The sequence below is a fragment of the Danaus plexippus genome, chromosome 17 (assembly GCF_018135715.1).
Source record: "Danaus plexippus chromosome 17, MEX_DaPlex, whole genome shotgun sequence".
Classification (NCBI taxonomy): Eukaryota; Metazoa; Arthropoda; class Insecta; order Lepidoptera; family Nymphalidae; genus Danaus; species Danaus plexippus.
Genome location: NC_083548.1, coordinates 6,447,349 through 6,465,112, shown reverse-complemented (window position 1 = coordinate 6,465,112; position 17,764 = coordinate 6,447,349). Strand labels below are relative to the sequence as shown.

The following is a 17,764-nucleotide window of genomic DNA, read 5'->3' as shown; positions in this document are numbered from 1 at the left end:
AACTATCAAAATGTGTCAAATATATCATTATAAAGAAAAAACATCAATTTCTCAACATGAAACTAAATGAAACTAAGTTTTTCGATTACTATCCGTTTTTTTTATAACTATATAATGCCGATGAATTAATTCGTCGTAACGTCTGCCCGCTATCACGGTGGCTATAATGTTACCAAAACGACGAGAGCAGATATAAAGGAGCAGATATAACATACCAAAAAACGCGTAGTATCCGAAAAGCTTAGTTTCATTAAAATCTGTCCACCCGAGAATCTCAGGTATCCTTAGGTACTGGCAAGTATTTATTATCATGTAGGCAGTAGATACGCCATTAAATTTGAAGAACTAAATATTACTTATTATCCTTACATGGCATTATTAAGATTAACATCAAAAACAATTGTTACTAAATCATGTTTATCATGTTTTGTATCGTTTAACTAAGTCCAAACACTTCGCAATTTCTCCAATAGACGGGTCATTGAACTTATTGGAACATTCTTGAACACATGCGCTTTCTATAGCTTATATTGTATGAAGCAATATTTTTATTAATAAAATTAACAGAATAGTTAATAATTAATATTTATAGCTTACAATCGTTTACGAAAAAATATATTAATTAAGTTTTCAAGAAGAAATAACTTTTAAATATATGTAGAATTTGAAAGTCGAGAATTTTTTTAATGTTTTTTTTTTTTCGAAAACTAAGATATCTATACATATTTTCTTAATTAATTAATTTACATGTAAGAAAAAAATTTATTAAACGATTGAGAACAAATACGAAGAAATGGGAAATAAGAATTACTTTTAATTACAGAGGACGAGAAAATTAGAACAAAAATTATAAGAAATAGGAAATAAAAATTACTTTTAAAGGTGAAAATTAGAACAAAATTATATAAAAATTGTTACTTGTTTGATACGTAAGCTTTACTGAATCTACAGTATTAGAGGGCTTCCTATCAGAGGCTGCTTACTGGAAATTTATTCCATATTTTAAAAGGAACTTAACATCGAAATAACCACAAATATGCACTCATAAATCTAATTTAAGAACAGAAACAATTAAGCAAGATGTCTTTTGTAACATGTATATATAAAAAATAATTTGACATCAAACGTAATACCGATTTGAATTAAAAAAAACAATGTTAATTGTTATATATATATATATATATATATTAATGTATATATATCTATTCTCGCCTCCTAATGCTATGTAACCATTTTATTCACTTATATATTTGTTTCGTTTATTTTTTTTATTTTTAAATTGCATGTATACTTCTTACATTTCAATATAATAACACTCTTAGATACTTGTATTTGAAACGAACATTTAAAATTGTTTTGCGCAAAAGCTGATTAATATTTAAAAAAAAACTTTGGAAAATATAATCTTGACATTGTTCGCTAGGAAGTTGTGCTGGTTATGTCGGCTAAGAGCTCTTAGTTTAAGACTAAATCTGCTTTTCCTCACCGACACCAATTCACAACACCAACGAACCGAACTCAACATGGTTTGTGTGTTCGTCTCATTGTTCGTGTAACATCCTAAACCGTTCATAGACAACTGCGCGTTCTTTCTGATGTCCGGAACTAATGTAAACAGCATCATAACATCTCAATATCAGGTTTCTCTTTTTCATACATAAAGTTTTCACTGTTACGACTGTGATGTCACGCGGTCAAGTTGAGCAATAACTAAAACATGTTCTATGAATTAATCACGTTACAAAAACATCCGTGTCTATGTGTGTGTCGGTATATAAATTAATATATTTATATACACACACGCACACACATATATATTATAATGATGAAGCAGAAACATGAAGAAAATATACTATTTCAAACATGATTTTCACTTAATAACAGCCTTGTAAAGTGTTTGTTTCATTTAATATGTGCCAATTTCTTGTAACAGATCACTACATTATAATAATTTTTAATAAACTCCATATTATGAGATGTAAAAGTTTCGCGAGTCTTCATTTAAACGAAACTAATATTTTTCGGTTTATAATACGAGTTTTTTATTATTCTAAACTAAATAATCCCGACGTTTCGGTTCTTTGCAGCAGCCGTGATCACGGGCATCTCGTCTGACCGTTTTTACTTTAGTTTAACTTAAACCCCATATTCTTATTCGCGTCTGTTCGTCTACACCTTAAACTTGGTGATTATTTCAAAACGCTGTCGCAAATGAAGACTTGATTGATGAAAAATACAATAATTAAACGAAATTTACATAAAGCATATTAGAATTCTGTTGAAAAATTAATTAATAATGAATAATTTATATGTAAGTAAAAGTGTTTTTATTATTTTATATACATGTATACTATCAAAATTAATAGTCACATATCTAATGAATGGCGACGAGTGAAATTGAAGATTTATTTTTAATGACGATGTAAGTCTCTTCTTTATTCTGATAGCAAGTTTAAAGGAAAGTTACGGTGATGTAATGTGTTATAAAAACTATTATTATAATTAGATGTACTTCACTGTCGAGGCCTTACAGAATGCTGTTAAGAAAAATGCGATTTTTGAAGTATTTTTTATAGTTTAAAATATTGTTTCGGTTTTTTTTTGTTTCGGTACGCCAACAAAATTGTTTTAGCCAACAAAATTTTTCGGTACTTATAGTTTTAATATATTTGATTCAATTATAACATAACAATCCAACAAAAAACGAACTTTATCAATATGTTGATCTTTTAAAACACTAGATATTTAAGTATTATGTAAATAATTTTATTAAGAATCAATACAATCTTTCTATTAATATTGTTATAGGACAAAAAATATTTGCAATGCTTACAAAAAAATATATCATGCTTACAAAAATAAGACATGCTTAAAAATAACATATCATATTATTACAATCACTAAATTAAGAATGAAGAAGATTTCTAATGTTACCGATCCCTTCCACCGTAAGTTCCATTTTTCATCTTGACACTCTTTTTATTTTTCTTATTCTTCTTCCCGAAGAACTTGCTCCTAGTGTGAGGCTGGCCATTGTTTAGCGTCATTTTTATATAATTTATAATGTTTATAAATTAATAAGACACAAACAGTAGTTTTAAATACGATTCACTTCAAAACATTACACTAATCGTATAAATATAATAGAACATAATATACGCGATGTTAGGAAATTGATCGGCGAGCTTTATTCGGCATGCGCACGCGCAGGCATCACGAATACTACTGGAGCTTTTCGTTTTCACGAGAGCGAAAGTACTATAACTGGTGTGAGTTGCGTTTTCACACGTAGTTGAATGACATCTGATATATATTCATCAATATGTCGATATCTCGAATTGAAGACTAAAACTGTTCTAACTTTACAGAAGCCCATTTAAAAGACTATTTCTAGTATAAAAATACGGTCAATGCTTTTCTTATTATATTATCTGTGGCGCATGCGATATAAATATTTAAAACGTAACGAAAAAAGACAGGACAAAACCCTTGTATAGATGATATTATGTGGCGAGTGATGATGCTGACTACGTGGAACGAACGTCTGGCCTGATGTGAACCAAGTCTCTGGCACCAGACAAGCATTGTGATGACATTACTCTCCTAACATGGGGTGACCATGTGTTTCGAGGTATTTTTTATTATAAAACCTATATGGCCCTATATGACCATCATGAGCTTATATATATGTGTGTATGTGTGTGTGTGTGTGTGTGTGTGTGTGTGTGTGTTTTCCAAACAAAGATTTCTTATATATATTTGTACATACATAGATAGATAAAATCTAACAGAGTGGCCACAACGTAGGTATATATACACCTTAGTGAATTATTTATAAATTAATATGAATTACATTATGTTATTTAAAAATATATGAAAGGATGTATGAATGTTGAATGAAATGTTAATTTGTAATAAATTATTGATTGGTATGAAATTAAGACGATGTGGCTGGTGGTCTTAAAACGAGGTATTATGACCAAGCTACTATATATATATGAGACAGTAATATCGTCTGTCCGTAATCACGGTTGCCGTAAAGTAACCGAAAAGTCTTAATCATGCAGATATAAAACGAGTAGTATCCGTTTACTAAACTTAGTTTCATTTAAATAAATAAAAATATTTTGTTTACACATTAATCCCAATATTATATAGAATAATGGTATTGGAGGCGAGTGATCTATGGTATGGTGTGAGCAAAAAAACTATATCCATATATATATATACGTAGAGCATTAAATAATGTCCTCCGTACATTTTTGTCTATGTTCAAGCAAGAATGATATATAAGACTTGAGCGGTAACAATCAGCTCGCGCATTTTATAAGGTCAATAGTAGTAATTCTAATTTAATTTTAAATATCGAACACAAGACCACAGAGCATCACGGGCAGAGACCGTGGAGTATTTCTATTCATCATGGAACTGTAAAGTAAAATTATGGAAAGAAAATGAAAATCATGACTTAATTCTGACATTAATTGCACGACGAAACCGGAAAGTCGGATTGTCCAAAACATAAGTTGATGTGACGTTTATTGATAACAATACAAGCGTTGTTTTGTTACGTCGTCTGTTTGTTTGTATGAAATAAGTAGAAAATATTAATATGTTTCATTAAAATGTTTTAGTCATTAAAAGTTAGTTTGAACTAATGAGGTTTTAAGTCTGTGTACATGGAACGTTTTTATTCATTTGATCTAAACAATCCTTAGTTGTTTTAGGGTTGAAAAAAACACACCTTAGTATTGGCTTTTAGAATAGAAATAATGAGAAAGTATCTTGTATATTTTATTTTTTTGATGCTCTTATTTTGGTACTTGCATTGGAAATATTTTGCTAAAGATTTTGAATTAAATAAGTGTAAAATTTAAAAAAAAATATTAATTAGGAAACGATTCAGACATCCACCCAACAATCTAAATAAATTTAATTATTGTAATAAGTAACTGACCCCAACACTGACTTTATCAATATTTATTACACATTGTCAAAGAGAAAATCCATTCACAATGTCAGACGATTTTCTTAATTTCCCACCATTTCTACTCAACAACAGATGGCGTTACAAGAAAAGAACCATTGTTTAAAAAAGACGCAAAAAAACAATAAACATATCAAACGGATGTCGACCCAAAGACGGCACAATAAGGTTTATTTCCGCGTCGTATTACACACAATGTGGTAATAACACGCAAGTTAACAGGGAAAGTGATCAAATGTCATCATTTGTAATGTTTAATCGGTTGGAAATAACGAAATTGGGCTGAGTTACGCTATCGAGGAGAATGTGGTGCACGTGTTACAGAATGTTATTCAAATGTAACGAATTAATAAACCTCCTTGGTGAAATGAAATATATTACCAGTGTTCTGGAAGTTTCCATCGCTCAATAATCTTCTGGCATTAAAAAAATTAATCGATTTAAATATTTTAAATTTCAAAATATTCCAAAATCAAAACCGACACATATGTTTTTTAATATTAAAAAAAATACCTACTCATGCTAATCAAATTAATATAGGAGTTTTTGTTATGACTCTCATATCAATATTCGTTCATTCTTTTATATTAAATTCACATTAGCCAGTGTTCTACGCACCCGCTATGAATCTAAATAATTACTGTAAAGGGAATGCGGCCATGTAATTTTAAGAAAATCTGATGTAGAACGAACAATTCGTGTTGTAATGTTAAAATGATTGCTGCGATTTCTTTTAACCAGCCATTTTAACTATTTTATTGACATACTTTGCCTATTATAGTATAACATTAACGAGTTTAACGCTAGATTAAATTCTGATTTGTTTTCATCAAGGTTAACAGTGACAATATATATATATATATATATATTAAGTGTAAAGACTTCTTCCTGATAACCTATACTTTCTTCTAGAAAATACTTCGTAATCAGTAAGATCCCCCTAATTATAGTGCTTTGTATTTCACTCAAACAAAGTGTGTTATAACTTTGATGTCGGTTTCGATGTGTGCGTGTATATATGTATGTCTGTCTGTGACATCGTAGCTCGCAAACAGATCTTCATATTGCGATGCGGTTTGTTTATTTGTAAACCAATTCTCATAAGTGGATCTTAGCTGTGTCTGGTTATCGGTTATATCGGTCCAGTATGTTAAACGTACCAACTGTTTCTCAAAATGATTTTTACAAACATAAAAAATTAAACCAATTAACTTTATAACATAAATAGATTATTTATTTGAGACGATGAATATAAATGATCAAATTTTATATTTAAGTAGTATATCCTAAGTCGGGTTTTAAACTTTCTCGATAACGAGAAAGAAACGTTATTAAACTGAGAATTTTTAATCGCGTATTAAGATTAAATAACTTTATAACTACGTTTTAATACAGTAACGATAATAATTCTCACCTCACAGTACTCGCTGGTATGGTCTTTGAATATTTCAGCCTCATAGTGGACGAGCGGAGAGGTCTCTCTCTTCGCGGACAGGTCGCCATAATGTTATAGCATCACTTTTTTCTTAATAAAATCACTGCACTACACTTGAAATGCAAAATAGAAACTTTCTGTCGAAAGCTTACACTTAACCTGATGTTATAATATATTTATTAATAAAACTTTTATATATATTTCATAGTAGGTATAACTAAATCTTATCTTAGACATCAAAACCATACACACAACTGATTTATTGAAGATATCTTTGACAAGTGAAACCGAGCCTGCTTTGAAAAAATACCTCGGTGATATGTTCTGATCAGAATAACTGAAAAGAACCCGCGCGATACATTCAGTCACGCTTAAAACGAATGCTTTATCGATTGTCAAAGACAATATTAATAAATAAATGGCAGCTAACAAATATATTATTATTTAAAAAAAAATCATACGCATACAAGCATGGACTACTGATTTTTTTTTTTAAATCCAATGTGTGTGAATAACTCGATATTCAGACGAGACGTAATATCTGTTTTCAAAGCACGTATAATGGTGATGCTAACTAACAAAGAACGAAAATTCGTCTTATACTTAAACGAAAAAAGCATAAATTTGAATTCAATCAATTTGCATCACAATTCTGAATGATATATGTACATCGTAGGACAGCAATTAAAATATTTTTTTTTCATTTGACGTACGCCGTTAATTATTTTATGCCATTTTATTGGCGCCATTTATCAAAGACGTCCGTTATCCGCAACTCACGCATTGCAGTTTATATATCGAGAGCAATGAATATTTATGACAGATCAGTACAGTCACAGATAAAAAATATTACATAGAAGATTTATTTAGTCTGTAATACGGAAATAGTGGTAAAAATGATTTATAACATGTCTTTTATGGTCATGTAAATTTTTTAATTTTTGTTGATCTTTTATATTTGAACGACTTTAACTTAAACAAGTTAGTGAAAAAATCTTTTTCATTAAAAAATCTTTAAATTGCACTTCCCGATACCAAACACTATTGTTATATTTCTTCGCTATACTTTTTATCAACATATAAAAACTTAACTTTTGAAGTAGAATCTAATAGATTATAAATTTTAAAATTGAATCTAATCGAACACAGATATATTTTTTATCTGTGAAATAAACATTTATGTTATATTATAATTATATTCAACTTCAAATACTTTCCTGGAAGACTTCGTTCATTTAAAGGGAAAGTCAACCCTGACCTACAATATATTATATTGATTATTGTAACAATTACTTACAGCAAATGTATCAAAGAAATGCATTCAGTGAACACAATCGTTCATTGTGTTCGGAAATCCATTGTTATTGCACTTGACCCGAATTTTTTAATCTTTGTTTCATTACTAAACGATACAATTTCCGCGTAGTTATAATGCTTTTTAAATTTCACTTTAGATTATATTATTATGACATAATTATCGAAGGATATCGCGAAGAAAATTTTATGTACAAAATCATTTTAACACGATTTACTATACTTAATAAAACGAAAAGACCTATCTCAAATCAAACCAATTATATTGTCATCTAAACAATACAAAGGAGCTTAACGTCAAAATTTAATAAGCACAGAGTAAATATAAAATATACAACATTTACGTAGACAAATCGGCAGTTTGATGAATCGGTCACTCACATACATTGCACTCGGGACGAGCGCACGCAGAGTAGAATTTCGCTCGACTAAGTGCATTTCTAGGTGAGCAAATGAGTTCTGATTAAAACTAGTGACATGTTGATAAGCGGAGCGGGACACGGCAGCGGAAAACATACCAAACAAGACTAACCGCTTGCCGCTCAATATATCGAAACAAAATTTACAATAGCAACGATCTAAAATCTGAACCTCAACAATTGTTTTTAAAAACTGCTTCCTGTTTACAAAAAAAAAAAAAAAAATACTCTTCGAAACGCAGTCACGGCTTCCGTAGATCATATGACATCACACGGAACCCGCTTTCTCATACAACACACAGACAATATTATAATTAAGAAACCTACTTACTTGTAGAGCTTCGCGCGTTTTTGCATAACTTTTTTTTATTTTCTAAAGGCAATTCCGTTCCGTTACGGCGCTGAGGAAGATTTTAAAAAATAATCACAATTGAATAATTTAATGTAATCGGTTGTAATTTGAGGGTGAAAAAATATATAATCCTTAATTTTTTATGACTAACCTGCAATTTTATCTGTACATAATTAGTAATATATTTTTTTATATAAAAAAATATTTAACCTATACGAATACGCGAACGAAATCCGGTGTGATGGCTAGTGTTATATAAATTATATCGTCAGTTTGTCGAAAATGTTAATAGCTCTTTTGTCAGAGCCATTTGTTTCCACAAACACGCTTGCTTAAGATATGTAATATTACAAAATAACATGAAAATTATATTTTAATTCTCATCTTAATATTTATTACTCTTGATATGACTTATTTCATAATATGTGGGTCGCTGGATCTAAGCAATCTAGACATACTAACGCGTCATTCGGTTTTGCGTGTGGTTAAACGATTCATTAGCTACAGTTAAAGTAAGCATATCTGTTATTTAGCGTATAAGCATATACACAAAAATAGATATATATTTTTTTTGCAAATTAATGTAATTCTCCTTTACAATTCAAGCGAAATCTAAAAAATATATATTTATATTAAATGTCTTAGTACATATATGATTATTTTGAATAGGCGCAAATCGTAAAAATTTGTTAAAAAAAACAACGGGTTGTTTATATGTTATGACAGTGAAATTTTAATCTAACATCAGACTGAATGTCTAAAGTCTTTGCAATATTTTGAGTATTACATTTTCTGATATATATAATCTATTGAATTTGATGAAATTTTGTTGTGAAAAAAAAAACGACACAATTTATAATCGAAACAAAACTTAACAAAAAAATCTTTTATTTAATAGACATAAAATACCTCTTAGCCCTAAACGACAGACGAAGAAATCAGTGTGCCTACCACGAGTGTCGACGCTACGTTAAAACAGAGCGTTTCCAGTTTTTAATTCATAAATATTATCATGTTATAGGCACAATTAAAGCTCCTCTCCCTGCAACGCGATGGACCCGGCACCCGCACGGTGAATCAATGGAATGCTGAAGTTTCGTTTCATCTTAACATATTAATCAAATGAGAAAACGGGAAACGACTTTTATATAGTGAGATGACAAACTCGTGGTAAGCATATAATAAGCTAAAATAATAAATATATTTCAAACCTGATTCAGACATCAGTGACGGAAATGAATTGTCCGGACTCTTAAATAACACGCACGTACCAAAGCTTGATGGATTCCGTCACACCGATCGTTTAAATAAGCAATTTAACAAATATAAATATTACTTAAACACGAAGCCAATTTGAATTCTCACCACTTTTTGTCTGTTTCAAGATAAAGACATTCCCACTTATTTAAGAAGAGCTTAAGAAGCAATAGGTTTGTGTATCAGTGAAAGTGCTCTTTTCGATCGCAAAAAAATTCATTATATATTAGTTTTAAATTTAAAATCGTATTCATTAGAATAGCTCAGACTAACTTTATTTAACACGTAATATTAACCAAACGTAGCTAAGAACCACCGCAAGGAAACTGTAATTCGAATGAAAAAGCCGAATCGAAATCGGTAAATCTGTTTGAGAACTACGATGACATGGACAGACACACAGAGCATGTAAATAAAGAGAATTAAAATCATTGACATCTGTTGAGATTAATAAATAAGATAAGAAGAAAGAAATAAGATAAGAATGAATAAGATAAGAAAAGATATACTTTAAGTGATTTAAAAATATTATACGAGACCAATATACGAAATAAATTTCATCAAATAAACAAAGCCGTTAATCAATAAATATTGTAAGTTCTATGTGAATATTGCGCGAGTGTTGCTGAAAGTTAACCGAAACGTCGCGAGTATGTCATTGAACTAATTAAAAACGCGTAATAAATTAGAAAATATTAGTTTTATTTATTGAAAATTACTCCTTTAAGAGCCAATCTAACTGAGTATAATGATTTTTCATTGTATAGATTTGCGTCTAACATCCTTTTAAGATGTGCTCGCAGACCATGAACGTAAGTAGCATAACGTTAATTACAAAACATGTTTAAAAACCAATTTTATATAGCACAAGACGAGCGGAGTCGCTCGGGAGTAGTGAGTGTGAAGATGCATAGATACAATCTCGGATAAGCGCTATTAATTCAGCAACGCTTTCACCACAGTTGCTTATGAACGTTAAAAATGAGATGTTAGAGCGGATTTTTAAATTCGTATATTATACGATGCATATAGGCACAGAGGTACAACTGGTAAGTTACGACAGAGGAGGACATTTTGATACAAAAAATACGTTTGAAACGATAAATTTGGAAAAGTAATTTGAATTTAATTTAACTATTACGTAATATTACGACGTTTTTAATAGAAAATATGAATTTTAAACATCAATGTTTTGTCTACATATAATATTCTGAGAAAAATCTTCCTGGATGTTTGGCCTGTAATAATTATCACAATATTTAGTGATAAATAATAAAGTCCGTTTTAAATATATATTAATATTCTCTTGGCGTAGAAAATTACGAAATATATAAAAAAAATCATAACATCAGTTACACAAATGTGTGTAAACAGCATTCATTTAAGTTACATTATAGATTAATGTATACGTTCGTACATACAGTGGTCATACCGTTACTTTACGTGATAGGACAGTTAGATCAAACAAAAACTGGCCAGCTCGGGCGGCGCTGTAACCAATCGTATGTGATATATGATAGGATTTCTAATAGCATTTTGATATAATGTAATTCTATTAGAACACTATCATTAGAAGCGACAGTTTCTTTAACTGTTAGAGATTTTAGAAATTGTTGATGATTACATTTGACTTACTTTGTAATATATATATATATATGCTTAAGAAACTCGATGTATCGAAAGTGGAGCAAAGATTATAAAGAAAACGTTTTAGTAAAAAGATATAACAGCTATTAAATAAAGTAAGTGACTTAAGTAAGTACTGCTGGTAACTTAAGTAAGCACTGCTGTGTCCATTACAATTATATTCATACGGCAGACGCGACACGTTTGTGAGACAAAACGCACCAGAACCCGCGATAATAACTGACACACTAAACTATAACAAACTAACCACTTAAAGTATTGAAGTGTACTTAGTACGAGTTGGAATTGTGACACTGTATACCGAGCGTTTTTAGTCTTTCATTCATCAAACTACGTTCATTATATCATGTTCGTATATTGAACAATGAAAACGTACTTATTCTAATGACTAATTTGAAAGTATAGAATAAGAAGAAACTTGGTTAATGTAGGTCAGTATATACATAATCTGAAGCCAACGGCGGGACTCCTCGTGATGACGTTGATGTAACAAGTTCGTTTTGGAACTTGCTCCGAAAGTGAAGGCTGTAGATACATGAACCCATCTCAGTCTTTGATTCCCACTACTTCTGATGATATTGAACTTGACTATTGTGTTTAAATATTTTAAATTATAGCCAAATTATTGGTATACAATATGAATGTTACTCACGATACATCAGGTGTGCTATTTGCTAGTAGTCGCACGCAATCCAAGCAGCCCCTAGCAGCTGCGTAGTGGAGCGCCAGGGCTCCGTTGTTGGCCCGTCCGCCGGCCATCGCACGACCGCACCACCAACCCTCCACAGCCAATCGCCCACTCCTGGTTCGATAAATCATCGTTAAAACATCCAACTATTAATTATACGACTTTACTAAGTATTTAAAATGATTATTACAGCTAAAGCTATTAACAAGTAAAGTAATGAAAACAATCAGCCTCCTCGTATTTAAAATATAATATGTATATATACGGCGCCATAAACGAATTCACCTTAAGTGAAGATGATAAATAGGACGTTAAACTGCAGTAAATTAACAAGAAAGACATCAACGCGACATTTGTGTTACCGCCATCTATCAGAAAATAGCGTAACATTCCACTCGTTACACAACCAGCAATGTTTGCAATAACGCTCCTACTGTCTAACAGATGACGCCACAAAAATAAAAGGAAAATATTAAAAATATATATATTTAAAATTATTACTCATACATAAATATAGAAAATATAAATTAAAATCATGACATCTAACATTTTATAGACTTGAACTGAGAATTATATGGAAATATTAAAACTTTATTTTAGTGCAATATATTTTAATAAGCACTTAATAATCACCGTTATATACAACCTATTTGGAGGTACCGTAGATTTAAACTGTTCCATAAAGTAACCGGTAGTACGGGACCCGATCCCATCGCCGTGTCATTATTTCAAAGCCACAGCCTGACATTGATATATTATGATGCATAATCGATTTGTTCCCGCTTCATAACGACCGCAATCCTTCATTTTATTGTGATATTGTTGATATTCGATGTATCGATTATCGCATACTCCATAAAAAAGTCCTTGAACTTCTTTTGAGTACTTAATTACTTAAGAATAAAAAAAAATTAAATATATATAATGCCCTAATAATAGTACAAGAGACTCGCTTAAAGTTTTACTTGAGGTTTAGATTATTTTCATGAGGTTAGGCTGTTCTATATAAGAGCTATTAATTATGCCAAAACATTTTTGTGTTTTGGAAACGTGAAACTTAAAAAAATTTGCGACATCTTCATTTAATACTTTTATTGAATTTTAAGGAAACTAATTTTCTTAAACTCACTACGTATTGAGTGACGTTTGTTAGCAAATAAAACTTTATTTATGCAACAAACAGCCGAGACGAGGGTATAAACGTAGAAATTTTCATCAATTTTTTTCATATTTTAAGTCGAAATTTTCTTTTAATTATATTTTAACATTCCCTATGTTTAATACAACACTTAGATTAAATTCCTTGTAAGTTTCCTTTAGAAAAGAAGACAGTTTCTCAATGACTATTTTGTTTAAATAGATAAAATATATACTAAAAATACATGTATGTTAGTAACATTAAAGTATCTTACGTCATTTCATAAAAAATAAACTACACATTTCTAGCAATACATTTTTTTTATCCGTTGACTTTTTCCAGCTATAAATAAATATTGTTAGTGCCACGTAGGAACTTGTGTTCGTAAATAGAGCGATATTTTTAGTTTCCATTTTATAAACTGAGAGACACAAAGATGAAAAAAAGACGGATTGCGGTTATCGAAATACAAATACATGAGTAAATAGCTTTATAAATTTGAAATTGGAATTCCTAATCAAAGAGGAGATATTTGAGATTAAAGTGGCCAGTACGACAAGGTAAATTTCATACGTAAGGACCTAATAGTTATTCCAAAGACAGTTGCATTGTTTTCATCAAAAGAATAAAACATTTAAAACGTTACCATATTTCGGACACCAGGTTGATAACCATTCCACAGATTATATTTTTCGGAAAGTTAAAATTTAATATTATGAGGTTAATATATGTTTAAATGTCGCCCAAACACAGGAAGTGCGATCAGACGGCGTGACGCCATTGTCGATACCCCACAAGTTCATTGACTAACTGACTCTGTTTTCCGACTGTAATTACATCCTTGTAAATAAAGCTTTGTTTGTTCCATGTTAATCAATATAAGATAAAAAAACATGGCTTGTTTTAGACGTATTCAGACGCGTGGGATTCAGTTTCATTTGACACTGATTATGTGAAATTTTATGTATTTCTCTTTGAATTTCAACGAAACAGCTTTATATGTTACTACTAAAGAGACTACCAAATAATGACGTATTGAAAAATTCGGTGGCTACCTTTATAAATAAGTACGGAACCAAAAGTTATATTAAAAATGTTATCTAAACGGCATTTTAAGCAATGTAGGTAACATTGGAGTGTGTATTTGTAATAATCACTTTTTACTAAACGCATAGTTTTCTGTTTGTCTCACTGTTTGTTCCCCTTAATCTCTGAAACGGCTGGGACGATTTTAAATTGATTTTTTGTGACAGGCAGATGATTTAATAAGGCGTAAGTTAGGCTGCTGTCGGCCTAAAGCATATTAAACAAAGGTTAATTAAAATATTCATTCCAATCCCGACGGGTGCAAGGATCGTTCAAGTTTATATTAATTTCAAAAATCATAAATAAATAATTATTTACAAACAAAGCCGAACTAAATCCAAAGATTTGATTTCATTATCAACCGTGTGTATTAAAAAATACAGATATTAAATATAAATTATCGTTCACTGTTGTAAATAAAAAATAACAAACGACTGCACCTCATCGATAATGTATAAAAAATATTAACAAAAAAAAAATATTAAAGCACTCCAATTATTGAATGAGCTACCTGAAATTCCCAGCTCTCAAAGCTACATCCAGATCGTCGGTATCCTCGTAATCATGGCAGAGCTGGAGCGTTGAGTTTCTAGCCTCGTGGACGTCGAACATGACGGTACCGCTCTGCTTATCCGTCATCACGCTCCTATAGGACCTGGTGCCAAAACTCGAAGCCGCCGGCGTCCCTCTAGGAAACGTTCTCGGAGGCACTGATATACTCTGACTCGGTAGATACTGCCTCTTCAGTCTCTTCTTGACGTATCTCCTCATCCTCATAGACAGCATCACTCTTATACGTATGTGTCGTTTGATATTTCTATCATACCTTAACTGTTCTCTCAATTTCCTGTCCCTCTTCCGTCGTCTTGGTACTTCGTCTATTCTCTCCAGAGGGAAGCTCCTATCAACTAATCTGTTGGTATCCAATTTGGGCGATCGATTGAAGAAGTCCATATTGTTGTTCTTCCAAGCCTTGCTAAGTGACCAGTTCTCGCCGCAAGAAGAATTCTTCACTTGAATCGGTTTCTCATAAATATCTTCATCCAGAGCAACCATTCTTCTTGATATCAGAAAATTGTCAATATTCTTTATTATGGTACTGTTCTGTGAGCTGACCGTATTTATGAGGTTGGAGGTTAAGGTATCAGATTTTTTGTTTAATATATCGGTACTTGGCTTGGTGTCGGAGGGAACGTTTTTGTTTTTCCGCTTAGCTATAGTCATGATGCGCCTGCGCATGCCGGACATATTAGTTAATTCGCTTTTCAAAAACGGCCCCTTCCTGTCTGACGTCATGTCCGGCGACCAGGCAGCGTTCTCCGAGCAACTACAGAAATCTTTTAGTATCCTGGCAATAGCATTGCAACCGTCCTCCTTAGGCCTCTCCATTTTTCCATTTTTCGCCTTATTAGTCATTTGATCACATACACATGAATATTCAAACTTAATTAGCGCAACTTCCGCGTTCTCAAATACTCTCCGACAAATTACGTAAACGTAACTTCAAACTGAACAGTTAATACGCTCGCATAATTCGTGACTTGTATATAAATAATTTGTATGTAATTTTGTCTGTTATTTGTTCATCCGGACGAATTACGCTCTACGTGACTCGTCACAAACGCTTCTACTAAAGAAGTCATGTGAAAAGGTTGTAAATTAGAAATTATCCTAATAGAAAAATATGTAATTTTTAATCTCTAATGGCTGATATTTAATTATTATCACCAAAATCTTAATTATATTCACAAAGACCATATATTTTTCTTATTATTGGCACGTAAGATCGTTGAATCTTGTTACGTAAAAGGTTTAATTATTGTTTAAACTGTCGATAAAAAAAAAATATAGTGTACAAAAGAGTATTTAATAAAAATAACGGTCGCCTAGCGTGTGACGAACACAACAATCGTTCACTTTCCATCTCACGCAGAATGCAAATTATAATAGCTGGTCATAGACATTATTTAATCTGATTTAATTTACTACTATTAAAATCAACGCGGCATCAGATATAAAGAAAATGTACGGGCAAAAAAGATAGAAATCTTCTTTAGGAATTATTCCGGACAAAAAAAAAAAAAAAATTAGCATTCTAAATTTGAAACACCTGTCGTATTTCGTAAAGTTAGATTTATTACGCGCGTAAGAATAGAAAGTTAATTTACATTATGCATGTGATTCTAAATTTTTACAAGACAACAACAACAGTTAAGAAATAAAATTTAAATTATTTATACGGCAAAAATTTTTTAATTACATAGAAGCAATTGAAGATTTTTATGACTGTTCTCAATGAGACTGTTATTACAGAATAGAGAGTCAACGAACATTTCCATGTTTCAAGAGCGTTTTCTTTTATTAAACAGATTCAACGCTTCCCATGAGATATTTTTATTTCATCTTAGTATGAAAAAAAAATCTTAACGATCGTTTTGTCGCATTACTCGACGTACGTTAACCTCTCGTTCATAAACAGTAAATAAAATATTTAAATACCAGCCATTATTGATGCCAAAAAAATAACACAGAAAAAATTCATAGCTATATCGCTGTTCGAGAAAACTAATAAATATATGAATAAATTTCATCAAATATAACACATAAAACATTAATAACACGACTATTGAGTTACGCAATACATTTCACATTCACTCTCACGCGACGCTAAAAAATCACTTTCGTGTGGACCAGTTCGTCTAATTGTCTATGAATATTAAAAAAAATATATGTCAAACCGTCCGAAACGTCAAACCCTACAATGGTCGCGTTCGATGGTAGCGATTGTAGTTGTAATTTACGAGTGACCATGTCGAAATGAGCGCGTGGATCGACTGAGCGGCCAGCTGCCTCTTTCTCCCATTCCTACATAATAGTCTACATTGTATGAAACAATCGCTCATACGTCTCACTTGTCAAATTAACACTAACCAGCCAGTTACTTAATGTAAACAAAGTGATGTTTTTTTTTCTTATTGAAGGCAAAGCTTAGCTACGTTATTCATTGATTTTGGTGCGAATTTTAATATTAGGTGAATTTTACAAAAAAAAGTTAGAAAAATAAGTAATTCTTTGTAATTAATTATATTTACGGTTTGTCCGTTGATTAATCTTACAGATTAATTGATACACCTATTATTGTAAATTTAATTTCATTAAATATAAACTAAAAAGAGCATGAGGACTATGTATCATTTTTTTTAAATCTTACTTGAAAGTAATTAATATAATAAAAGCATAAATACACATCTTTTCGTTTATATAGCCTCAACTTTCAAGGACAAAATTTTACGTGATAAATTATAACAACAATCCTTTTACCAAAAGTTTGTAACGACTCACGTCAAACTCAACACAAACAGTTTGAAGTCTTTATTCACGCGCCTATTTTAATACTGCCGTTTGCGAAGATTTCTGAACGAAAAATTGTTTCTCTTTAGT

The 17,764-nt window shown here is 31.0% G+C and overlaps 1 protein-coding gene across 4 annotated transcripts in view; it reads right to left on the bottom strand.

Moving 5' to 3' along the window:
- The window catches only part of LOC116771333 (espin), a 57,605-nt gene that overhangs the window by 18,963 nt on the left and 20,878 nt on the right, over positions 1-17,764 (bottom strand). For 2 of the 4 annotated variants that reach the window (XM_032663162.2, XM_032663165.2), the window contains exon 2: positions 12,064-12,213. In XM_032663162.2, the coding sequence (XP_032519053.2) occupies positions 12,064-12,213 (150 nt within the window). Of the gene's footprint in view, positions 1-12,063; positions 12,214-14,834; positions 15,933-17,764 lie in introns of those variants that run through there. The other 2 variants (XM_032663159.2, XM_032663161.2) reach the window with 2 other exon arrangements.